The sequence below is a fragment of the Asterias amurensis genome, chromosome 13 (genome assembly GCF_032118995.1).
Source record: "Asterias amurensis chromosome 13, ASM3211899v1".
NCBI lineage: Eukaryota > Metazoa > Echinodermata > Asteroidea > Forcipulatida > Asteriidae > Asterias > Asterias amurensis.
The window spans coordinates 1,444,671-1,471,869 of record NC_092660.1 but is presented as its reverse complement, the minus strand read 5'-3'; the positions used below and the strand labels follow the sequence as shown (position 1 = coordinate 1,471,869).

General features: G+C 39.9%; 1 protein-coding gene across 3 annotated transcripts in view; it reads left to right on the top strand.

The window, feature by feature from the left end:
- The window catches only part of LOC139945799 (tyrosine-protein phosphatase Lar-like), a 70,758-nt gene that overhangs the window by 13,575 nt on the left and 29,984 nt on the right, over positions 1-27,199 (top strand). For 2 of the 3 annotated variants that reach the window (XM_071943231.1, XM_071943229.1), the window contains exons 5-21: positions 4,251-4,406; positions 4,822-4,956; positions 6,377-6,646; positions 8,770-9,048; positions 9,179-9,493; positions 11,466-11,756; positions 12,734-13,045; positions 14,950-15,240; positions 16,824-17,123; positions 17,841-18,137; positions 18,665-18,964; positions 19,681-19,977; positions 21,233-21,541; positions 22,124-22,420; positions 23,864-24,172; positions 25,346-25,633; positions 26,145-26,456. In XM_071943231.1, the coding sequence (XP_071799332.1) occupies positions 4,251-4,406; positions 4,822-4,956; positions 6,377-6,646; positions 8,770-9,048; positions 9,179-9,493; positions 11,466-11,756; positions 12,734-13,045; positions 14,950-15,240; positions 16,824-17,123; positions 17,841-18,137; positions 18,665-18,964; positions 19,681-19,977; positions 21,233-21,541; positions 22,124-22,420; positions 23,864-24,172; positions 25,346-25,633; positions 26,145-26,456 (4,758 nt within the window). The remainder of the gene's footprint in view (positions 1-4,250; positions 4,407-4,821; positions 4,957-6,376; positions 6,647-8,769; positions 9,049-9,178; positions 9,494-11,465; positions 11,757-12,733; positions 13,046-14,949; positions 15,241-16,823; positions 17,124-17,840; positions 18,138-18,664; positions 18,965-19,680; positions 19,978-21,232; positions 21,542-22,123; positions 22,421-23,863; positions 24,173-25,345; positions 25,634-26,144; positions 26,457-27,199) is intronic. The other variant, XM_071943232.1, reaches the window with a different exon arrangement.

Genomic DNA, 27,199 nt, shown 5'->3' with positions numbered 1-27,199 from the left:
ATGGTACTTGTTTTAAACAAATACATTTCCGTGTGTGTACAGTTTAACAGTTTGCCAATTTGTGCTTTTGCCAATTTTGTGCTTAAAAACAGCTGCGTGAAGTTTAACAAAGTTGCTTGAACGCTACACTGAAATCTGGCTGAGAAAGCTTTTATATAGATTCACAAACAAATATTTTGATTTCAAACATGTAAAATTAATTCCTGCCGACTTTGGCAGTTAAATTGTTTTGGGTGGAAATATTAGCTGAAGAACCAGGATATCCTTGTTGTATTTAAATACCACATGTTGCAACAAGCTTTGATTTATAAATATATCCTTCCTCCTTTCCTCATTGTTTTTGAAAAAGTAAACTACTTTACACTCTAATGAGGGAATAAATGGGTAGCGACGAGTTCTTACACGGCCGTTTAAAGCTGGCAGGGTCGAGTTGTCGCGGACGTTTAAGAACGAGTCACTACTCTTTTATTCCCATTCATAAATGCCCTTTTGTTAAAAAAATGTTACCAAAATACAATTACAGACACTTTGACAGTTGAAAATTTGAGGTTTGAAATATTTTGTGTGTAAAGAGTCTGTTGCGCGTGGGTTGTGTGTAAGCGCTCCTCTTTGAAATAGATTACACGCGCGCGCTTAGAAGTAGGTTACGCGCTGTTACTAACAGCTATGAATTGTGTTCCGCGTGATAATCTTGCGCGCCTGACATGCAGAAGCCAGCCAGTTATAAACACGGGTAATTGTCAACCGTTTAAACACCCCCACGTGACGCGCTCTCCACCAATAGGAGTAGAGAAACTGTCTGGGGTATTTATGAATAGGTGTTAAAGACAGTGGACACTATTGGTAATTGTCAAAGACCAGTTTTCTCACTTGCTGTAACTCACATATGCATAAAATAACAAACCTGTGAAAATTTGACCTCATCGGTCATCGAAGTTGTGAGAAAATTAGGGCCTATGAAAAAAATACCACCCTTGTCACAAGTTGTGTGCTTTCAGATGCTTGATTTCAAGACCTCAATTTCTGAATCTGAGGTATCGAAATCAAATTCGTGGGAAATTACTTCTTTCTCGAAAAGTACTCCGCTTCATTGCTTTAATTGAAACCTGTGCAAATGTCATCAAATTCGGGGGTCCTGTTGTAGTGAAGACAACAAAAAAACAATTGACGTCTTATCAGGGATTTTATGACTGTTTATATTGGGCTTATTCCGATTGCCACAAATAAGCAACTGCGGAAATTTTTCTCTGTAGGATTGGTGTTGGTCTGAACTTTAGAATCAGTGAGCTTTCAGATGGAAATGTTTCTCTGGAGGATTGGTACTGGTTTGAACTTTAGAATCAGTGAGCTTTCAGATGGAAATATTTGGCTGGAGGATTGGTACTGGTATGAACTTTAGAATCAGTGAGCTTTCAGATGTAAATATTTCTCTGGAGGATTGGTACTGGTTTGAACTTTAGAATCAGTGAGCTTTCAGATGGAAATGTTTCTCTGGAGGATTGCCACTGGTATGAACTTTAGAATCAGTGAGCTTTCAGATGGAAATGTTTCTCTGGAGGATTGGTACTGGTTTGAACTTTAGAATCAGTGAGCTTTCAGATGGAAATATTTGGCTGGAGGATTGGTACTGGTATGAACTTTAGAATCAGTGAGCTTTCAGATGTAAATATTTCTCTGGAGGATTGGTACTGGTTTGAACTTTAGAATCAGTGAGCTTTCAGATGGAAATGTTTCTCTGGAGGATTGGTACTGGTTTGAACTTTAGAATCAGTGAGCGTTCAGATGGAAATATTTCGCTGGAGGATTGGTACTGGTATGAACTTTAGAATCAGTGAGGTTTCAGATGTAAATATTTCTCTGGAGGATTGGTACTGGTATGAACTTTAGAATCAGCACGGTTCCTTCCTCCATAAAATAAGTAAGCTTTCAGATGGAGATATTTCTCTGGAGGATTGGTAACTTTTGAAGCAGTTACCAATCCTGTTCTTTGTATTGTTGAAAACCACAAAACCAACCTGAAGGTTTTCCTTGGATTTTGATAAAAGGATGGTCTTAAGTTTATGACTCACCAAGTCTACAAAGTTACAAAGACACTCTACGATAAACCTCTAAGAAACACTGTCTGAGACTTGAGACTCACATGGAAGATTTGTCTGGCGCTGCAGTACTAGGGTGAAGCGTTAACCGCAAGTTCACGTTTTCATTATTCACCAACCTCACAGAATATTTTCCATCAGAGCCCCCCCACCTCAACTCCTTCTTTACACATCATCAATTTCCTGTTTTGACTTCCTGTCTGGAACGAGGGAGATTCTCTTAGGCTGGGATGGAAGGAATCTCTCAAGTTGCTGTAATTTATTTTCCGTAGAGACATCGTATTCTAAAAATAGTCTCATTTCTAATGGTATCTTATTTTGGAACAACCTTCAAACCGGCATAAAGCAATCCCTCACGCTTGAAAGCTTCTCAAGAAAACTTAAAATGTACTTCTTAAACATGTATTCACAAAGCCAATAGTGATAACTGTTAAATGTCATTGTAAGCGTAAGGGAATAGAAGGGTAGAAACAAGTTCTCAATCGGACGTTTAAAACTACCAGGGTCGTTGCCGTGCCTTTATCGCACGGTGATGACCCTGCAAGGTTTTAAATGGCCAATTAAGATGAGTCGCTACTCTTTTATTCTCATTCATAAATGCTATTTTGGTATATTTTGTTATTTTTGCCTGTATACACGGTTACCACAGGTTTTGATTGTATTTTATTTTGCTGAAACTGTACTTTTTGATAAGATTTGTAGTTTTTTCATATAATGGTGTTTCAGCTTAGAACCCATTCAAAATAGTCAATGTTAAACAAAAAAAATATTTTGAAAATAAATCAACAACTCTGAATGGCCCCTCAGTTACAATTGAGGAATTGTCCGATCATGTCACAGGTCATACTGTTTTTATGGCGAGGAGTCATCCTATTGTAAAATTATACGACCCTGGCAAACAAGAGGGGAACATTAGTAAACAGGATATAGTCACGAGTTGAAAGGATTTCAGCATGTGGGCTATATTGTAGTGTCACTGTAATGCCTCGCGGCATAAAGGTGTTGGCAAAGTCGTTTTTATATTATCGGTGGATAAAGGCTTGAGGTTTTTACCTTTGACCTCTGCGAACCCTTTGTTTTGTTCAGCAAGACATTTGGATTTTTGCCAAGGTAACGCTGTCATGCACCTGTCCTGCTTTTATCCAATAATGGCTCCATCCTTTAAAAAAAAAAAAACAATGGAAGAGAATTACACAATACAGATCAGAAAATTTATTTATTATTCATTGGTTTTATATCACGACAACTCCTTGGGAGAAATATTTACATATTGCTATACCTTAGGGTCTTGTCACATTAAGCAGTGTACAGTGAATAAGGCAATCTTCAAGATAACATGATGATTTGAGGCATTGCATGGTGAGGTATCAGTAAAAATATTATTTGGTTTGCCATAATACCATGTGTGTGTGTCTAGTTGCCAGGTAGAGTTTGTTCTTTAGAGAACTGTCTTGCTATATATTCTACTACCGCGCAGTAGATTTATTGCATTGTTTAGGAGACCTCTCAGTTCTGAAAAGAACTGTCCTGCTTTTTAACTACTACCTGGGACTACTACTTTAGCTTTATAGGATCGTTATCAACTTCAATACCGTTGATTTAGTTCTTTATTGGTATAAACGTTTCAACTAGCTTGCTCTTGTGGGGTGTCGTGGCCGAGCGGATAAGAGCACCAAACTCAAGCTCTGGTGTGTCTGTTCGGCAGAGTGTGGGTTTGAATCCTGGTCGTGACACGTCCTTGAGGGGTAAATGGGTACCTGTGAGGGCAGAGATGGTTCTTGTGATTGATTAGCTTAGTGTGCTACATATTTGGCGGCACAGGCCGTATACTCCCCAGGGAGCTGAGATGGTTTAAGGAATGATTTAAGGCCCAGTGACCTGCGGTAATAATGTAGAAGCGCTTTGAGACATGGTGTATTAAGCGCTATATAAAAACCAACTATTATTATTATTATTATTACTAAAGTCATCGTCAGGAGACTTGATAATACCAATTGCATTTAATGATCTTATAGCACTGAGTTGACTAAAGGTGGTTTCAGCTTACAGCCACAACCTCCAATTAAATCCTTACCACCCCAAACCAATCGGAACAAAAGCTTCCCAGTCAACATCTATTTTCTAATACCAATCTTGTTTTTGTTAAATCTTTAGTCCACGGTCGAAATATCTTTGGTCAGGAGGGCCAATATGACTGCACTGCCTCGTCTGATCCTCACGACACTGGCTGCATTGGGAAGCTATTCTGTCTGCCAGAACCCTTTGGATGTACATGTGCTGCTGGATACAGTGGCATTGACTGTTCAGAAGGTAATGTCATTTCTCAAGTAAAAGATGCATGGTGTGTCGTGGTCAAGCGGATGAGAACACCAAAAACAAGCTCTGGTGTTTCTGTTCAGCAAAGTGTGGGTTTGAATCCTGGTCATGACTCTTGTGTCCTTGAGCAAGACACTTAACCATAATCGCTTCTTTCCACCCAGGGGTAAGCGGGTACATATGAGGGCAGAGATGGTTCTTGTGATTGATTTAGCTGAGTAGCGCATATTTGTTGCACCGGCTGTATATTCCCCAGGGAGCTGCGATGGTTTAAGGAATGAAGACCCAGTGACCAAGGGTAATAATGTTTGAAGCGTTTTGGGACGCCCTTCGGGTGTGAAAAGCGCTATATAAAAACTGGTAATTATTATTATTTTTATTACTATTATTATTATTATTGTTGTTGCAGAATGCAAGGAAGGAACGTACGGCGCAAACTGCGAGAGTGTCTGCCACTGTGAGGATAACTCTACCTGTCTTGCGGATACCGGAGAGTGTGTCGGATCATCATGCCAGGAAGGCTGGTGTGGGATCAATTGCCAAGGTACGATATTCAAATACACAACTTTAGGATTTAAATGGAGCTACTCTAAATAATAATTTCTTATTGAGCATTTTTGTATTGGTTTTGTGCTAACATGCCACTTGGACTAAATAATTTCTTGAAAAAAGTAGGTGTATTTTTGTTTTATTTTTAAATGAAAAACATTGTTTGATATTCCTTGAGGACAGCCACCTCTGTCAGATTCTTGGATTCCAATCTGTTGATAGGAGTGACCCCCCCCCCCCCCCCTGTGGTACATCATTACCATAGAGCTATATATATTGACTAGAGCGCTAACACCCTGTTGTACACGCACTAAGGTTTTGAAGCCGTGTGGGTGCATCCATGTTTATGTACAAACCAATACAAAAGCTTGAAATTTTGTACGGCTATTTGCATGATAGTGCATTCGTTCTTTTTTACGTGTCATCGAACAAACAAAAAAAACAGTTTTTATTGTCAATTTTATTAGCCTGTGTCATTCGTGAAATAATAGCCGCCTAAATTTCTTGCCGTAAAATATGCACATGCTTACCTAAATTAATCTGGGCCCAATTTCATAAAGCTGTCTACCGGTAACCAAGCTGTTGTAGTTACTATTTTAGTATTATAGAAAAGAATGTGCGTATGACATAAATGTATTTGATTTCTCATGAGACGCCTTTTTTATTTATTAGCACAAACGTTTAGGCAGCGTAGACGTACGCGAATGGGCAGTCGCATACGTAAGCGCACACGTCGAATGTAAACAAGTCTCAGTAATGTGTGTTTTCTTCAAATTAAAATTGTTCCGTAGTCACGCAACACATCAAACATGTCTGCGCCAAGGGTGGCTTCTAAACGCAGAGCAAGTCAATATATAGCTCTATGATCATTACATACAGAGATCAATCTAAAAGGAAAACTGAGGCAGCTGGTTTGTCACAGGGGGACACCACCCTAGTTTTTCTACCAGACTGACCAATTTCACATCAAAGCTGGTCTTAAAGACACTGGACACTATTGGTAATTGTCAAAGACTGGTCTTCTCACTTGGTGTATCCCATCATATGCATAAAACAACAAACCTGTGAAAATTTGAGCTCAATCGGTCGTCGAAGTTGCGAGATATTAATAAAAGAAAAAACACCCTTGTCACACAATGGTCACACGAAGTTGTGTACTTTCAGATGCTTGATTTCAAGACCTCAATTTCCAAAACTGAGGTCTTGAAATCGAATTCGCGGAAAATCAATCCTTTCTCGAAAACTACGTCACTTCAGAGGGAGCTGTTTCTCACAATGTTTTATACCATCAACCTCTCCCCATTACTCAAAATCAAGAAAGGTTTTATAATAAATATTTTGAGTAATTACCAATAGTGTTCACTGCCTTTAAGTTTGGTCTCACTTTTTGAAAATTGTCTTCCGTGTTCTTGTAGTCCCAGGCCCCATATTGTTCAAAGAGCCATCAGAAGTCATCATCAACCAGATAAACAACGTCACATGCATCTTAAAGAATGTCAGAAACCCCAACGTCTCGGACATCGTCCTCATTCTACCAAACGGAACGACCATCGAATCGGATTACTTCGTTGAATATGAGACACCAGTTGTGGCCGAGTACATTTTTGTCGTTATTGCTGATGCAATGGATAATGAGTATACATGCGCGTACAACAACATCACGCTTCAAACAACGGTCAACTTTGGTATGTATGAAGGGACATTACATTATTATTTGGTTTTTCACTTACAACCATGTGTGTCCTCACTCAGTCCTTTCTAAAGTTCTATGAAAACCAAATCATAGGCATATCACTCGGGTGGGATTCGAACCCTCGATCTTTTCCAATCTAGAGCAGATGTTGTACCAGCTAGACCACCAGGACAGCCTGGTCCCTAGAGGCAGTTCGAATCAAGTTAAGTCATCAGAGTGTGGGTTCGAATCCCGGGCGTGGCACTTGTTTCCTTGAGCAAGATACCGTATTTTCCTGCGGATAAGACGGTCGGCGGACAAGGCGCAGGACCCTAAAATGACCAAAAAAAATTTCAAACGTCAGCAGACAAGGCGCACCGCCGCACAAGGCGCACGTTTAACCGCAAACAAAAGAACACCTGGCGCCACCCGGTGTCGGTACATTGACACAAAGACGTAATTTGTTGCCTTTGAGAACCTACGTATACCGACCTTTATCCAATCAGCCAACTCTGTATATTGTAAATAACATAAAGTTCGGCCCAATCAGCGGGCAGAAACCATGGTCCACGCACTGTCTGAAGTTAATTTTATTTGCAACATGAACACAATGCCTCCCTGGACACATCCGACGTCCCCACAAACTACGAGGATCCTTGCTGATACAGATACATTGCAACGACAGACGGACGTAGCGTGTGGGTGTAGTAATGTATCCTCCGTCCGGGATGTCGCTGCATGCACATTAATATGCACATGTACACAGTGGATTGCGCTGCTCAATCTCGAGATTGCACAACAGATGTTCGCCGACGGGTTGCGCTAAGCCGTCGCATTTGCGCTGCCTGGAAATGCGCCAAAATTCCCACGTGACTGTGCGGATCCCAAGCATGCCCAGACATAGCCTGAACGTATGCAGTCAAATTCCATTGCGGACTTGAGAGCAGTGACTATTGGGCATCTATATCACTGCACGTTCATTGTATCCAAAGGGAATCACTGGATCTAGCGGCAGGGACCTTCCGGATAAAGACAGGGGCGCAGTCTAGCCCAGACACGTCGAGTCTTGTCTCAATGCGTTTATTGCTGGTTCACGTAATTTTTACCAATAGAGGGCGTTTAACCTCACGCTATTACAATGTTCCAAAACGCCCTCTAGCGTTCAATGTTTCTTGTATTTATTGTCACACTCACAGTAACAACGACTATAGGTGTGATATCTGCTTTTGTGTTGCGTGATTAAATTTACAGACCTCGGAACGGTTGCGTTTTGGGGCTAATTTTCTGTGTCGTTTTGAGAGATTTTCGAGTCTGAACTTGGACATCGTTGATTTTACAGGCAAGTTTCATGCAAGGGCAACCATGATTTTAACAACCGTTCCTACCCGAAGTTTTGAAGCAATAAAATAAAATAAACCCTCAAAGTTTACCACACAATAGCGGTTGGGTGAATGACGTTTGTATGAAGTTATTGACTGTCAATCGTTTTCGGAACGACTACCCGGCCACACAGAAAAACGTTTGTACACTGCCGACGTCTGTTGGACCGAAAGCTAGACGCATTGCGGCATTAATGGAATGAGAGCACGGTCATGGGGAATAAACACGTTGCAGCATTGTTGGAATAATTGGACCGTCTGGGGGATTGCGGCATTGTTCGAACGAAAATACGGTCACAGTGTCTGAATAGCCTTGTTCGACCGCATTATTGAGTAAGGATTCTTCACACAAAGATCGTTGATTTGAACTGGACATGAAGGTATTTTTTATTTCACGCAGTGATCATAAAAAAAAAAATCAATCGTCAGCAGACAAGGCGCACCGAAAGATAAGACGCATCGATGTTTTTGGGGTCTAAAAAGTCAGATAAGACGCGTCTTATCCGCAGGAAAATACGGTACTTTACTATAATTGCTTCTCTTCACCCAGGGGTATAACTGGGTATGGGGATATTGTGTATGAAAAAGCCTTTGGAGCACTACGGTTGTCCATAATAGGTTGTATACTCTCCTGGGTGCTGACAAAGATTGAAGGGATATTATTGTCCCAATGACCAGGGCACTAATGTAAAGCGCATTGAGACAGTTACTGTGAAATGCGCTATATAAGAATTTGTTATTATTATGTTTCTCATAGTCCGAGCCCCCATGTTATACGAAGAGCTACAAGAAGTGAACATCAACCAGACCACTAACATCACCTGTATCTTAAAGAATGTTAGAAGCCCCAACATCTCAGACATAGTCCTCATTTTACCCAACGGAACGACCATTGAAGCAGATTACGTCATTGATTCAGAGTCGCCAATCAAGACAGAGTACATATTTGTCGTCGTTGCCGATGCGAGGGAAAATGAGTACACGTGCACAAACGCTAATGCAACGCTTCAAAAGACATTCAACCTCACAGCTTTTGGTATGTATACATTGTTCTGCATTCGTAAAAGTTTGTAATTTGTCAAAGATTTTAGAACCTTTCTTAAAGAGTTATTTGAGGTTTTTTTTCTTATGTGAATCCCTTTTTAAACTTGTTTGTTATTCCACAGAGCCACCATATCTTTCCAATTCACCGACAATAGACAGTTCAAAGGTCAATGAAATAACGATCACTTGGAATCCATGGGGAACCCAACCTGGCGATAGAGGTGACCCCCCTGTCGTGAACTACATCATTACGTACAAAGATGCCAAGGCGAATGATACTACCACAGCTGGTGTGACACAGGGGAATACCGCCTTGTATACTATTAGTGGTTTAATGGAGGATACCAAGTATGAATTCAGAGTAACTGCAGTCAGACCAGGGGTGGGCGGAGCCGGGCCTCCAAGCCCCCCTGCTCAAGGAAATACAACTTGCCGAGGTAAGTGTCTCGCATATGCATTTCATACTTCAAATCGTAGCTCCATATACCATGCAGAGAAAAAAGTGTGCGCTTTGATTTGCCCCTTTAAGGGTGTGAAAAAGCACTATATAAGAACCAAGTATTATTATTGTTATTATTATTATTATTATTATTATTACACGCATTAAGCATGAGATCGGCACGTAATTGACTTGCGCGCAACAGACTTGACTTGAACTCTGACATTAGAATATTTGCATCTTGGGAACTTTTAACTTCATTTTAATATCATTTATTTTTATAAAGGCACTGGACACTATCGGTAATTACTCAAAATAACTGTTAGCGTAAAAACTTACTTGGTAACGAGCAATGGACATCTGTTGATAGTATATAACATTGTGAGAAACTGCTCCCTCTTAAGTAACCTATGTAGTTTTTGAGAAAGAGGTAATTTCTCACTCAAATAATAAAAGACTTTAGGCCTGAAGCCTTTTATTAAGCAACTGAAAGCACACAAATTTTATGCAACAAGGTTTTTTTTTCTTTCATTGTTCTCTTGCAACTTTGTTGACAAATTGAGTCTGAATTTTACAGGTTTATTATTTTATGCATATGGTGGGATATACACCAAGTGAGAAACCTGGTGTTTGACAATTATCAAAGGTGTCCAGTGCCTTTAATATCAAATAACACATGTCTGTACTTGTTTTCCATACATTGTTTTGTACGTGTTTCATCCATTTGATTTCTCATTTTTGCATGAGAATGTTTAATCTGTACAATTCCCATTCACAACCATCTACCAACTTATCAAGCATTTTGTGTGTGTTTTGGGGTTTTGTTTGTGTTTTTGTTTCTTGTTTATTGTTTGATGTGTACATTTCTCATTCATTATCATCTACCTGTCTGTCGTGCATTATGTGTGTGGTTTTTTGTTTGTTTCTTGTTTGCGTGATATTAGTGCCAGGAAAACCGGTTAATTTGATTGGTTTAGCACTGAATGCAACATCCCTCCAGCTCAGTTGGTCTCGTCCAATCAACACATTCTGTTCTGAGATCACCTACAAGATAACATACTGGCTGATTAAACAAGGAAAATGTGATGAGATAACTGAAGAGAACTTAGTTCAGAAGCAGAAGACAACAGGGAATGATTCCCTTGTGATTGGTGACTTGCTGCTACACACCATGTATAGAGTGGAAGTAGTAGCCATAACTAGTGCTGGAGAATCGACTGAAGGAGCTCAGATGACTAATAACACCTCTGAATTAGGTCAGAGATAAGGAATTATTCTTTAAGCTCCCCTGACCCACCCTCAACCGAGTCCTGTGAAAAAAGTAACACCGAGCAACATGCCTGTGATATTTTTTCACAGGACTCGGGAAAGTACTGAGTATACAGTGCTAACACACATCGGTGTATGGGTAAAAACCAAAGTTAATATTCTTTATCCCCGATGCAAATTTAGCATCTATTATATCGTTGCGGTACCCGCTGCCAAACATAGGATTCGAACTGCCTCTAGCTGCCGGGCAACCTCGGTAGTCTAGTTGGTAAGACACTGCTCTAGAATTGCAAGGGTCGTTGGTTCGAATCCCACCCGAGCAACATGCCTGTGATATTTTTTCACAGGACTCGGGAAAGTACTGAGTATACAGTGCTAACACACATCGGTGTATGGGTAAAAACCAAAGTTAATATTCTTTATCCCCGATGCAAATTTAGCATCTATTATATCGTTGCGGTACCCGCTGCCAAACATAGGATTCGAACTGCCTCTAGCTGCCGGGCAACCTCGGTAGTCTAGTTGGTAAGACACTGCTCTAGAATTGCAAGGGTCGTGGGTTCGAATCCCACCCGAGTAACATGCATGTGATATTTTTTCACAGGACTCGGGAAAGTACTGAGTATACAGTGCTAACACACATCCGTGTATGGGTAAAAACCAAAGTTAATGTAGATGTACCTTTTTTTTTCTCTTAATAGTTCCTGGACCACCTAGAATTGTTTTTGCTAAATTAAAAAACTCTGCCATTGATGCCAAGTGGAAGGCACCTGATTGTGCAGTTAGGAATGGTGCTATCTTAGGGTACCACTATCAGCTCCTGACGTCTGGAGGAAAGATCGCTGAAGAAGGAGTTAAAGATTCAAGCGTTAGACGCCATACCTTTGGGAATTTGTTGCCTTGCACTGAGTATGGGTTTCATGTTAGAGGATGGACGTCAGTGGGTAATGGGTCCTTCAGCCAGATTAAGAATCTGATGACACCAAGTGCAGGTAAAAGCACACACAAAACTTTTTTAACTCATCGAAGAAATCTTAGAACGTCAAATAATAAACCACAATGGAAACTGAATGTGTATATTCGTTATAAATTTGGGGGTAGAGCAAAGAAAAATTGCCTTAAGCAGGATTTGTACCTTTGACCTCCAGAATAACATGCTGGTGCTCTACCAACTGAGCTATCAAGCCCTAAGGTGCCCAGCCGCCGTGACACTTGTGTCCTTAAGCAGGGCACTTATCGAAAAGAGAAGGGGTTCGCCCCGGTGTTCCTGGCTGTGGCTGCTCAATGCGCCACAGCACCTTGTAAACCCTTATAAGGTGCTACATAATTTGGCATAGAATGCATCACTTCAATAACCTTCATGTACATGTATCTGTCTGCAAGTTTTTGATATACTCAGCGCCTTTATATTAATAATATTGAAGTCTTATAAAGCGCACGTATCTACCAAACAAGGTATTCAAGGCGCTGAGTATAAACTAATATTATTGTCGGTCTCTCTAAAATGTCTCACAGTGTAGACGTTTTAGTATCTAGTTAGCGTAAAGATCAGTGCAAGAGAAATGCACACCCACACAGCACGCAAATGTAGATTCAGCTGCCGGTACATTTTCTGTATCTTAGGAATTGTGTGTTTTCATTTGAATTCATCACCGTTATTTCAACAATAACAAAAAACATATCCATTAACTTAATGTCCACACTTGTTTTCCATACATTGTTTGTACATGTTTCATCTGTTTGATTTCTCATTTTTGCATGTGAATGTATGATGTGTACATTTCTCATTCACAACCATCTACCGATTAACTTACATGTATCGAGCATTTTGTTTGTGTTTTGGGGTTTTGTTTGTGTTTTTGTTTCTTGTGTATTGTTTGTTTTGTACATTCCTCATTTATAATCATCTACGTGCCTGTCGTGCATTATGTTTGTGTTTTTTGTTTGTTTCTTGTTTGTGTGATATTAGTGCCAGGAAAACCGGTTAATTTGATTGGTTTAGCACTGAATGCAACATCCCTCCAGCTCAGTTGGTCTCGTCCAATCAACACACTCTGTTCTGAGATCACCTACAAGATAACATACTGGCTGATTCAACAAGGAAAATGTGATGAGATAACCGGAAAGAACTTAGTTCAGAAGCAGAAGACAACGGGGAATGATTCCCTTGTGATTGGTGACTTGCTGCCACACACCATGTATGGAGTGGAAGTAGTAGCCATAACTAGTGCTGGAGAATCGACTGAAGGAGCTCAGATGACTAAGAACACCTCTGAATCAGGTCAGAGATTAGGAATTATTCTTTAAGTTCCCCTGACCCACCCTCAACTGGGCCATCCCACAATTTAAATAATTTTGTGTAAGATTGTTTTAAGGAGTTATCGCCCAATTTACAAGTCCAGACGACAACTTCAAAATTCTTTTTCACACTATCCGATTCCCTGGGGGAAACCCCAGGGAATAACGGCCGGCTCTTTCACTCATGGATCACTCTATACCCGTGATCTACCCCGGTTAATGGGCATACATGTACCCCGGGGAATATCCACTCCTGCTCTAGAGTAGGTCTAAGCGGTAAAACCATTGCATATTCTTGGATCTTGCAACCAGAAGCCCAGGGAATAGACCTTTATCATGCTGCCTCCATTTTGGACATGTTCCTCGTATCGAGTAACCAAAATGAATGCTAATAATCATTTTTCAAAAAGGAACCAGACTATTTTGTTCTTCCAGCCACGGTTTGGTTTCATTGATATCAATGGGTGAAATTCAAGATGGCTGCACCATTATAAAGGTCTATAGGGACCAAGGCAGGAACACTGTGAAAATTCATCGCAGTAACCATAGGATAAAAAACTCCTATGGCCACCCCATGGCTGTGTTCCATGGGGATAAAAAATACAGTGTGAAAAGGGCTAAAGTGAGTGCTTATTCAACTGATTTGAGCTGTCGACTCAAGTCAACTGCCACCAGGGGCATAGTGCCACCTACTCCTGGGGCTGAAACGGGGTTACTCCTGGGGCTGAAACAGGGTTACCCCCTTCGCAGTCTGTAAGAAGGGTAATCATCTGCTAGGAGCCTGGCTGGTAGAGCAGGATACACTACCTACCCAATTATTCACGAAGCAATTATAGTTGAGTGCCTTTTTCAAGTTTTAAATGATAAGTAAAACAGTTAACGTGAGTTCCCTGTCACACAGAACATGTTTATCATTCATGGAATGTTGCATGTGTTAGTGAACAATGTGCATGCATTGTTTTAATTGGAGAATGAATTTGAATTGTAGCATTAGTTTGGCAATGTGGAGTTTGAGTGAAATAATTTAACCTTCACATGTTGATGTATTTTTTTTATTTATAGATCTTCTAACCAAGTAAAATTGTTGATAATTTCACAAAGGAGTATAACATAGCTTTCTCATTTGGTTGCCTGAGTTTGTAAGGGGTCAGGTTCGTGGCACAAAAATATTGTTATAGGCCATCGAACATCCCAGAAGTGGAACAAAACTTCATTTTATTTTTTGTGATTAAAATTCGGGATTTGAACCTACAACCTCTCTGAACCAAATGCTGGCCCTCTACAAACTGAGCTATCTAGCCCCATGTTGGCGGTCGCCCTATTTTGTAAATTTTTTTGCTCGGGGGTGCCAGTCAGAAGCAATGGAATTGTTAGCTGTTGTGTGGCCAGGGATCACACCCAAGTTACGATACGAAGCTGGGAAGCAGCAGCCAGCAGGGTATGCCTTAAAGGCACTGGACATGTTTCGGAAATTTTTTCAAAATATATTTGCATAAAAGGTTACTTGGTAACAAGCAATGGAGAGCTGTCAATAGTATAAAACATTGTGAGAAATGACTCCCTCGGAAGTTTTTGAGAAAGAGATAGTTTCTCACTCAAATACTTGAGAAAGACTTTCAGGCATGAAGCCTTTCCCAGGCATCTAAAAGCACACAAATTTGTGCAACAAGGGTGTTTTTTTCCCCTTCGTTATTTTCTTTAACGCGATGACCAATTGAGCCCAAATATTCACAGATTTGTTATAATATGCATTGGCATACACCAAGTGATAGTACTGGTCTTTGGCAAATACCAAATGTGTCCAGTGCCTTTAAAGGGGATTTTTTTCTTGTTATTTGTGATTGAAACTAGCATAACATGTAGATGTACCTTTTTTTCTCTTAATAGTTCCTGGACCACCTATAATTGTTTTTGCTAAATTAGAAAACTCTGCCATTGATGCCAAGTGGAAGGCACCTGCTTGTGAGGATAGGAATGGTACTATCTTAGGGTACCACTATCAGCTCCTGACGTCTGGAGGAAAGATCGCTGAAGAAGGAGTTAATGATTCAAGCGTTAGAAATCATACCTTTGGGAATTTGTTGCCTTGCACTGAGTACGAGTTTCATGTTAGAGGATGGACGTCAGTGGGTAATGGGTCCTTCAGCCAGATTCAGAATCTGATGACACCAAGTGCAGGTAAAAACACACTCGACAGTCTGACCTTTGTCATTTAGCCACCATCTTGGTCATGTTTCCTATGTCCAATAACAGTACGAATGCTAATATCCATACAAGTATCACTTTAAATTGCATGGTTTTCCTTTTACCTCGTTGACTTACATGGTTTGCCATTTATGGGAGTCAAATTTTTTACTCCCATAAATGGCCGACCTTGTTAGTTCACAAAGTAAATGGAAGACCACGCAATTGCGAGGCAGATTTGTGTGGATCATTATATTCTACTTTTAATACATCTTTGTAACCACAAATGCATTTTATAACAAAAGGTTACAAACGCTTGTCAAATACCATTGCGACCGATCCAAGGCAACGTGTTCCTTTAAAGACTCTCCATTGTTACTATATATCAATTCGAGATTAATCCTAGCATTGTGTGAAATCGGCTGCTGGACACCTTTAGTAGTTGTCAAAGACCAGTATTCTCACTTGGTATCTCAACGTATGCATAAAATAACAAACCTGTGAAAATTTGAACTCAATTGGTCATCGAAGTTGCGAGACAACAATGAAAGAAAAAACACCCTTGTTGCACAAGTTGTGTGCTTTCAGATGCCTGGAATTCGAGACCTAAGCTGAGTACTCGAGTTCAATTCAAATATTTAAGTGAGAAATTACTTCATAAGCCATTTCTCATGTTTTATACTATCAACAGCTCTCCATTTCTCGTTACCAAGTAAGTTTTTATGCTAAAAATTATTTTGAGTAATTACCAATTGTCCAGGCCTTTAAAAAAACATCTATGTGGAAATTGAGCAATCAGTGAAGCTATGATTTTTTACCTCAGTACCTCTTAAAGATCGTATACCTTTTGGTTTTGGAAAAATGTAATTGTTTTTATCCTGTTTAAATGTATATACAATAAAACTGATCTGTGAACATTTCTTGTTATGGATATTGCCGAAAATCCGGAGCAGTTATGTCCACACTGGAAGAATAATCCAGGATTGGAATACACAATTTAAGAAACGCAAAATGCAAATTTTCTCCTCATAATATTAATAATAACATTAATAATTTATTGTAAATATAGCCTTTAAAGGCAGTGGACACTATTGGTTATTACTCAAAATAATTATTAGCATAAAACTTTTCTTGGTGACAAGTAATAGGGAGAGGTTGATGGTATAAAACATTGTGAAAAACGGCTCCCTCTGAAGTGCCATAGTTTTCGAGAAATAAGTAATTTTCCACGAATTTGATTTCAAGACCTCAGATTTAGAACTTGAGGTCTCGAAATCGACCATCTAAACGCACACAACTTCGTGTGACAAGGGTGTTTTTTTCTTTCATTATTATCTCGCAACTTTGATGACCGATTGGGCTAAATTTTCACAGGTTTGTTATTTTATGCATATGTCGAGATACACCAAGTGAGAACACTGGTCTTTAACAATTACCAATAGTGTCCACTGCCTTTAACATAAAAATCTCAAGACGCTGTTCAGACAGTTTTTCATATTAACATTTAGCTAAAAAGAGATTAATGAAATAATTATAATTATTGATAAATAATGAATGTATGTTTTTCTTGAATTTAGTGCCAGATAAAGTTATCAGTCTCAAGCTTACCTCCAAGAAAAGAGCTGTTGAAGTTTCGTGGCAGCCTCAATCCATCACCCCCTGTGAGATTCTTGGTTACAACATAAACTATCGCCTCGTCAAGCATCTGGCATGTAAAGAAACCACTGAAGAAAACAGTATGACAGTCAATTCCTCGGATAACAATGCCAGACTAACGAACCTATTGCCTTACTCAGAGTATGTTGTGTCTGTAGTTGCGTTAACATCAGCAGGGGCTGGGGAAGCTGTTGAAGAAAGCGTGTCAACCCAACAGGATGGTATGTACTATTTATTCTGTTATTTATTTCAGTATGAAATTCTTTTGAATCCATCTCTCTCTAAAACCACATTTATGAGAAGGGAATGGTTTCTCAAATATTATGAGTTATCAACAATTGCGTTGCCTCACATCAAATGTTTATGATCATTAATTTGTGGAGTATCTCCCTTTACACAAATTAATGGTATGGTTTTGTTGTTGGTTTTGCAGCATTGCATGGTGAGGTATCAATGTATATTTGGTTTGTGGTACACCCTGTGTATATCTACTTGCTGGGTAGTTTTTGTTCTTTAGAGAACTGTCTTGCTATACATGTACTCCATTACGGCGGAGTAGATTTTCAGAATTTTTGAGACTTCTCAGTTCTGGAAAGAACTGTCCTGCTTATTACCTGGGCCCAACGTCATAGAGCTGCTTAAGCACAAAAAGTAGCTAAGCACAACAAAATAATGCTTACCAGAATAATGTTACCAGCCAAAATACCATGTCACATGTACAATCTGTGACTGGTATCCTTCTCATTCCTGCTTAGCAGACAATTGTTAAGCATTATTTTCTGCTTAAGCAGCTCTATGAAATTGGGCCCTGGGCAGAAGGTAGGAAATCGGTTGGGACTACTACTTTCGCTTAGTTAATCGAGGGAACTTCTTGTAAATAACTTATCTAATCAGTTAGTCCTCATCAAAATGGTTGTGTTTTTTATTCCTGCTTACAGTTCCAGGGATACCGATTGATATCATGAACACTAGTAAGTCCTCGAGGTCAGTGACCTTCACCTGGCAACCCCCAGCATGCAGGGAGAGAAATGGCGCCCTCACAAAGTATTATTACAAACTTGTTAATACCGAAACAAATGCACTATTCAATGAGATAGGTGTATCACCAAATGTCACTTCAGCCACTTTTGACGGACTGACAGCTTGTACCGACTACCGTTTTAAAGTTCTTGCGCAGACGTCTGTTGGCAACAGTTCATTCAGTGATGCAGTTGTAGTAACTACAGATGGAGAAGGTATGTACATTTGTATGTAATTCGTTGCGGGTGGTGACCGAGTGGATAAGAGCACCAGGCTCAAGCTCTGGTGTTTCTGGTTCAGCAGATTGTGGGTTCCAAACCCGGTTGTGACACTGGTGCCCTTAAGGAAGACTCAACCATTATTGCTGCATCCTTCGGATGGGTTGAAAGCCGATGGTCCAGTGTGTTGTGTAGTGCATGTAAAAGAACCCAGTGCATTTACAAACCCCTATCAGTGGAGCTATGATTTTTTTGAGCATTTCTTGTTAAGGATATTGCAAAAAAAAACAAAGCAGTTTATGTCCCTGCCGGAAGAATAATCCATGATTGGAGTATACAATCTGAGAAACATATCTGACAGAAACATTTTTCCTCATAATAAATAAAAATAGTGATAATAATAGAAACAATTTATTGTTTATACAGTGTTTTACATTAAAAATCTCAAAAAGCATACAGTTTTTCACATTGACATTAGCTAAAAAAGAGATAAATAAATCAATGTATATTTTTCTTGAATTTAGTGCCAGGTAAAGTCATGAATCTCCAGCTTACCCCCGGGAAAAGAGCTGTTGAAGTTTCGTGGCAGCCTCCATCCATCACCTCCTGTGAGATTCTCCGTTACAACATAAACTATCGCCTCGTCAAGCATCTGGCATGTGAAGAAACCACTGAAGAAAACAGTATGACAGTCAATTCCTTGGATAACAATACCAGACTAACGAACCTATCGCCTTACTCAGAGTATGTTGTGTCTGTAGTTGCGTTAACATCAGCAGGGGCTGGGGAAGCTGTTGAAGAAAGCGTGTCAACCCAACAGGATGGTATGTACTATTTATTTAGTTATTTATTTCAGTATGAAATTCTTTTGAATCCATCTCTCTCTAAAACCACATTTATGAGAAGGGAATGGTTTCTCAAATATTATGAGTTATCAACAATTGCGTTGCCTCACATCAAATGTTTATGATCATTAATTTGTGGAGTATCTCCCTTTACACAAATTAATGGTATGGTTTGTTGTTGGTTTTGCAACATTACATGGTGAGGTATCAATGTATATTTGGTTTGCGGTACACCCTGTGTATATCTACTTGCTGGGTAGATTTTGTTCTTTAGAGAACTGTCTTGCTATACATGTACTCCATTACGGCGGAGTAGATTTTCAGAATTTTTGAGACTTCTCAGTTCTGGAAAGAACTGTCCTGCTTATTACCTGGGCCCAACGTCATAGAGCTGCTTAAGCACAAAAAGTAGCTAAGCACAACAAAATAATGCTTACCAGAATAATGTTACCAGCCAAAATACCATGTCACATGTACAATCTGTGACTGGTATCCTTCTCATTCCTGCTTAGCAGACAATTGTTAAGCATTATTTTCTGCTTAAGCAGCTCTATGAAATTGGGCCCTGGGCAGAAGGTAGGAAATCGGTTGGGACTACTACTTTCGCTTAGTTAATCGAGGGAACTTCTTGTAAATAACTTATCTAATCAGTTAGTCCTCATCAAAATGGTTGTGTTTTTTATTCCTGCTTACAGTTCCAGGGATACCGATTGATATCATGAACACTAGTAAGTCCTCGAGGTCAGTGACCTTCACCTGGCAACCCCCAGCATGCAGGGAGAGAAATGGCACCCTCACAAAGTATTATTACAAACTTGTTAATACCGCAACAAAGGCACTTTTCAATGAGATAGGTGTATCACCAAATGTCACTTCAGCCACCTTTGACGGACTGACAGCGTGTACCGACTACCATTTTAAAGCTCTTGCGCAGACGTCTGTTGGCAACAGTTCATTCAGTGATGCAGTTGTAGTAACTACAGATGGAGAAGGTATGTACATTTGTATGTAATTCGTTGCGGGTGGTGACCGAGTGGATAAGAGCACCAGGCTCAAGCTCTGGTGTTTCTGGTTCAGCACATTGTGGGTTCCAAACCCGGTTGTGACACTAGTGCCCTTAAGGAAGACTTAACCATTATTGCTGCATCCTTCGGATGGGACGTAAAGCCTGTTGGTCCCTTGTGTTGTGTAGTGCACATAAAAGGACCCAGTGCACTTATCGAAAAGAGAAGAGGTTCACCCTTAGTGTTCCTGGTTTGATTGGCTGCATACTGCACCACAGCACCAACCAGTACATGGTAAAGTGTTAGCGTCTAGTTACTGAATCACAACTTCTTGATTTGTGCAATATACATTAATAGCGTTAAACCAATATGTTTGTATGACAGAGATTGGCTGTTGCCATTTCTGTCTTAAAGGCACTGTACACGTTTGGTAATTGTCAAAGACCCGTATTCTCACTTGGTGTATCCCATCATAAGCATAAAATAACAAGCCTGTGAAGATTTGGGCTCAATCGGTCATCGAAGTTGCGAGAAAATGATGAAAGGAAAAACACCCTTGTTGGCAAATTTGTGTGCTTTCAAATAGGAATAAAAGACTTCTAGCTAGAAGTCTTTTATTATTTTAGTGAGAAATTACCTCTTTCTCAAAAACTACATTACGTCAGAGGGAGTTGTTTCCCACAATGTTTTATACTATCAACAGCTCTCCACTGCTCGTTACCAAGTCAGTTTAAAGTTAATACTTGTTTTGAGTAATTACGAAACATGTACCTTCCCTTTTACATGTATATCCCCTTGAGGGAGTTTGCCGAGTTCCCTTGAACGTTAAATACATCTAAACAAACAAGCTTGTCAATGAATAATCATGTGTTTTACATGTAATGATTATAATAATACTTGTAAAGCGCAACATATCCACCTAACAAATAGGCACTCAAGGCGCGACAAAAAGGAACAATTAACAGAAAAAGCAAGGCATAATTAAACTGTGCAGTTGTAGGCATTTAACATGAGAATTTGAAGAAGTTGAGGGTTGAAATAGAGCAAATGTTGTGAGGAAGGCTGTTCCAAAGACGAGGAGCAGCAGTATATGGAAAGATCTGTCACCCCAGGAGGTGTTAAGATCTTGGTTCAGTCAGAAGATGTTGACGTGCTGAACCAAGACCGGCTCGACTGGAGTTATAATAAGGCTTTATGAGTTCAGATAAAAATGACAGTAGCATTATATTTTTGTTTGTTTCAGCTCCAGAGGCAGTCGGTGATTTGCAAACAGGACCCCTAGCAACATCTATACACCTGAATTGGACGCAACCCAACGACACCTCCTGCAGCATCACCAGCTATAAAGTCACTTACAAACTGATCAAGGTTCTTCAATGTCTTGAAGAAGAGAATGTCCACTCTGTTGAGGAAGCTTTAGTTAGCTACCTAAGTACACAACACACGATCTACGGTCTGATGCCAGCGTCCAAATATGAGGTATCCGTGAGAGCAGAGACTAGGGGTGGATTTGGGGAAAGCAGAACGGAGGAAGTTGTAACACTCGATTCTGGTAAGACTGAAAGTCCATCTTTTGACTGCCACTGTTTAGCACCTTGTTTGTCGTCCCCTTGACCCCCACATTTTCTTTGTGGTTTATTTAATTGAGGTGATCGTGAACTTTGGTGTAATCTCTGTGTAAACATTGTTAGACTTGTCACCAGAACTCACACTCAGGAATCCGTCACACCCATTCTTAAGGATTTACATTGGCTACCAAGACGGGCTAGAATTGATTTTAAAATTTTGGTTCTAACTTATCAATGTATCCATGGTATTGCCCCTGTTTATCTTCAAAGCTTAGTTCAGGAGTACAAAACAACCAGGAATCTGCAATCTTCAAATAAATCCCTTCTGACTCCCCCCAGTTATCCAAAACCAAGTCGTACGGTTCCCGCTCTTTCTAATATGCAGCAGTTCAGTTATAGAACACTCTTCCAGAGGTTGTCAAACAGGCTGAGACAAAAGAACCTGGATCAAACCCGGATGAAAACATACATAGCCCCTGTTTACAATTACAGATTTCACTTAGCAGCGCATAGGGACCCCACAGTGTTATTTGATAGGATTTGTCATTTTTATCTCCTATCTTCAGTTCCAGGAATACCGGTCGCTATCAACAACACTTTAACATCCTCAAGGTCAGTGACCTTTACCTGGCAGCCCCCAGCATGCCAGGAAAGAAACGGCACCATCACTCAGTACACATACAAACTTGTTAAAACAGTAGCAGGTGCCAAACCTACGGAGACTAGCGTATCATCGAATGTCACTTCAGCCACCTTCAATGGACTGACAGCTTGCACCATGTACCATTTTAAAGTTCGTGCTCATACGTCGGTTAATTACAGTCCATTCAGTGAAGCAGTTTATGTAACTACAGATGGAGAAGGTATGTACTTGTGCATGGTATCACTGGTGTTTGGATCTGCTTTAGCAGTGTGGGGGCTGTGGGTTCGAATCCCTCCCGAGTGTTTGTCTTTTACAGAACTCGGGAAAGTGCTGAGTATTCAGTGCTAAAACGCACAAGTGTAGTTGGTGAAAACAAATTGTATGGTATTATAAGGGTATACCCTGTTCATGTCTTTTTAAAATATAAAGTGTCTTGTTTTACTCTTCAAAAACAAAACTTTTATGTTGTAAAGCGCCTCAGGGTTGGTTAAGCATGAGGTTCTTAATAAATCATATTATTTAATAGATGTAGAATTTGCATCGTGGATTTAAAGCCATTATACACTTTCGGTAAACAGTATTGTCCAAGTCCCACACTACGTGTATTAGGCCTGGGCGAATTATTCGAATATCCGGTTAATGGCGAATAGGTTTTCCTATCCGTAACCGCGAATGCCTTTTTTTTCTTAACCGGATATCCGCATAGGGCGCGAATACCTATTTACAAACCGGATATTTCTGTAATTACAACCGAGTAACCGGATATTCTTTAATATCCGAATATCCGCGGACGTCGGGCGACAACTGACATGAATGTTTTCTCTGAATCCTTATGAAACTTCTATTAAAACAGCATAAAACAGCATATATTAAGTATTTAACTATGCTCACCTCCGTGAAGATTTAAAACAATGACATTTCTGACGTAATTTGTTCAAAGATTACAAAAGTTTTCCTTCACGTAGAGTCAATCACGATCAAAAGAAAAAGCAAATCGCCATCTTTAAATTAGATCCGGTCATTTTTATGAATGAACCGAGTGACACTGTCTAAAACTTATATCAATCCGCCCATACGATCTCATTCACAAACGAACAGCGCCCTCTAGCGGCAAAAAAAAATATTTTTTTTATTTTTTATTTTTTATTAAATAGCGCCCTCTAGCGGCGAAAAAATTATTCGAATATCCGGTTAATTTCGGATAGTTGGCCAGCGGTATCCGAATAACAAAATTTCACTATTCGCCCAGCACTAACGTGTATCACAACTTATATATAAAATAACAAACCTGTGAAAATTTAGGCTCAATCGGTCATCGGAGTCGGGAGAAAATAACAAGAAAACCCACTCTTGTTTCCGCGCGTTTCGCCGTGTCATGACATGTGTTTAAAATAAATCCGTAATTCTCGCTGTCGAGAATTGATATTGTTTTAATGTTTTTTAAAAAAGTAAAGAATTTCAGTGAACAATATTTCAAGAGAAGTCTTTCACCATTACCTTCTGTAAACCCTATAAATTATTTGTAAATCTGTGAACTTTTTTTTTTTCCTGTACCGAAAGTGTATCATGGTTTTAAAGAGTAGTCATTTTGGTTTTAAATGTATTTTTAAGTATGTAGTAACAAAATTATTTTTTTCTTCAAACTAATATTGTTCTTCAACAGCCCCAGATGTAGTGAATAACATCCAATCCTCCACCACAAGTAATTCCATCCGAGTCACATGGGATCTCCCAACCAACGTATCGTGTAATATCACCCACTACCTGATCAGCTACAAATTCCTAAGGTATCTGCATTGTTCAGCGCCAGTCCTAAAGAGCCACGAGTACAATGTGACGGTAGAGAGTGTGAGTAGGAACTACACCATTCAAGATCTTTTAGCTGCTTCGGCTTATCTTGTATCTGTGAGAGCCGTCACAACTTCAGGATTAGGGGAGGTGGTGGACGTCAATGTCTCAACTCTGGAATCAGGTTTGCATAAATCTTGTTTTGTTTTAATGCATATAAACCAATCTGACGCGCACCGGGCGCGCAAGTGTTGAGCACCGCGCGCCATTTTCTGCGGTGTCTTCCTCAGTTGGTAATTTTCAATAGAAGGCGTTACCAATTTAGTTTCGTCGGATTGGTCTATAGACTGTTATCAATGTGCAGCAAAATAGTCTGGTTCCTATTTGCAAAATGATTATTAGCATTCTTTATTGTAATCCGATACAAAGAACACGACCAAGATGGAGACAGCACGATAAAGGTCTATTGTAGGGTTTCTTGGTCGCTAAATGTCTATATTATATTCGTATGTGTTCTAGCTAATCTTATGCAGGGTGTCAAAGTCGAGTGGTTAATAGCATCAAATTCAAGTTCTGGTGGTTGAGTCACCGGAGTGTGGGTTCGAATCCCTGTCGTGACACTTGTGTCCTTGAGCAAGATACTTTACTATAGTTGCTTCTCTTCAACCAGGGGTATAAATGGGTACCTGTGAGGGTAGAGGTTGATATAGTGGTTTGAAAAAGCCACTGGAGCGCCACGGCAGCTCAGGGCTTTGTACTCGCGTGGGAGCACTGAGACGACATTTTTTTAAATGAACTAGTATACACATATTGACTGGCAATGAGGTAACTAGTTAACGTCTATTCCCCGAGAGACTTTGAGTGACTAGAAGAGGGACCTATTTCTCGAAGCTGAAGGCCAAGGGAAATAGGCCCCTCTTATTATTATTACAGGCATGCAACTCTTCCGGAATTCCGCGTTTTTTTTTTAATTTTTAAATGTGATTTTTTTTTTCTTTTTTTCTGATTTTTTTTAAAAGCCTAATATATGCCTGGCAACAATAGTGTACAACTACAATCATGTAAAATAAGCCTAGTACATGCTAACAATGCACCTAAGAGCATAATGAACCTCAACATTTTCTAGGGTACCCGTTGTGGGTATCATGTCCCGTGGCGTTTCGGCTGCCTCGCTCCGCACTTGTGTTTTGCCTTTGAAAATTTTCCTCTTTTTTTTTTACGGGTAGTTGCATGCCTGTTATTATGTCAACCATACCTCAGAAAGGCTAGTGACTAAGCTACCAGAACTCTTGACTGAGGCCAGATTATTAGTGTCACACTAAAAAGTTGAAGTATAGTTGTCATCCGTTTATTTCAGCTCCGGAACCAGTGACAAATGTTACCCTTACAGCCGTCGGCCCGTTCACCGCCTCTTTTAGCTGGTCCCCACCCATGTGTGAGGACACCCATGGTAGGATTACATTGTACAGTTATTACCTGGCGTTCGGTAACTCTACAGAAGCAATTGCTGCAAACATGACCAATGAAGTTGTATCTTTTGAGTCGTTGATACCCTGTACCTTCTATGATTTCACTGTGGCTGCATGGACTAGTGCTGGAATGGGCCTCCAAAGCAATCCTCTCAATTTCACAACCAATGTGACAGGTGAGATTGATTTTCTTTTTATTTTTGCTTCTTAAAGGTAAACTGGACACAGTTGGTTATTACTCAAAAACATATTAGCGTAAAAATTACTTGTAACGAGCAACAGAGAGCTGTTGGTAGTATAAAACATGAGAAACGGCTCCCTCTGAAGTAACATAGTTTTGAGAAAGAAGTAATTACTCACTAAAATATTTGAATATGAGAAAGACTTCAGGTCTGAAGTCTTTCTCAGGCATCTCAGAGCACAACAATTTGAGCAACAGGGTGTTATTTCTTTCATTATTCTCTTGCAACTTCGATGACAAATTGAGTAAAAGTTTTCACGTATTTTTTATAATTTGCATATGTTGGGATACACCAAGTGAGAATACTGGTATTTGACAATTACCAAAGGTGCCTTTAAGTGTCCTTTCCCTTTAAGGCTTCATTAATATTTCTTATTATGTATGTTTATATCAATTAGTCGAACCATTTGTAGCTTAGAATACTTCATGATATTATTCTCTCGCAGTCCCTGGACAAGTTGCAAAACCATCAAAACCAGACTTCAGAAATGCCACAGCTGCGACGATCCAGTGGCGATCCCCGAGCTCCGCATCAAACCCCTGTTCCATCGAGAACTACACCATTACGTACTCCTTAACCGAAATCAAGCAATGTGAGACGACCTCTAATGAAACATTCATTCAGGTCACAACTGATACAGAAGTATTCTTGGTTGACCTAAGACCAAAGTCGTTGTACAAGGTGGTGGTGAGAGCGTCAACATTAGCAGGGGAAGGAGATCCTTCTGAGGAGAGACTGATTTCTACCTACGCTGATGGTGAGTTCTGCTGATCTTTTGAAATAAAAAGGCCTCTGATGGGGATTTAGGGGGGGGGTCAGGTTTGATTAGCTTCTTTTGCTTGTCAATTGCTATCTATTTGTAGATTTTGGTAGTCCCAATTTTAAGGCGGTTTTGGTTTGAAACTTCTTGAACCACTACAGGTTTTTAATCATCTTTGTAAATCTTGTTTTTTAACTTTGCTCTTCGAAGTGTGTATATTTGTTATCTCTTTGTAGAAATTTGACTTCAATTCAGCCTTTGGCTGCGATGGTTTTTTTTTCTTTTTAATAATAGATCATATAAAATTGACTTGAATTCCACAAATCTCTCCTCGCTCTTCAAAATGTACCCGTACAATTGAGGTGTTAACTGGGACCAAATTGTTTGAAAGACTTTGCCCTCAGGTGTCTATACATTGGGTGCGTTCGTTTAGCTGCCCTGGTCGACCCCGGTGTGTGGCAGGTTTTTTTTCCAGGACGAACGTGTGCAGATAATTACCTACGTTCGTCCTGGAAAAGAAAACTGCCACACACCGGGGTCGACCCAGGGAAGCTAAACGAACGCACCCATTAAGGTTAATCCAAGGTGATGTCAAGCTTTTATCACCCAGTTGAAGTGCAGATATGGTGCACATTTTGGTGTAGGCATTTTCCAAGGATTTTTTTTAGTTTTGTACAATCATAATATGTCACAAATTGACTTTGATATAAATTACCTTAGAGTTCAGGTCACATTGCATT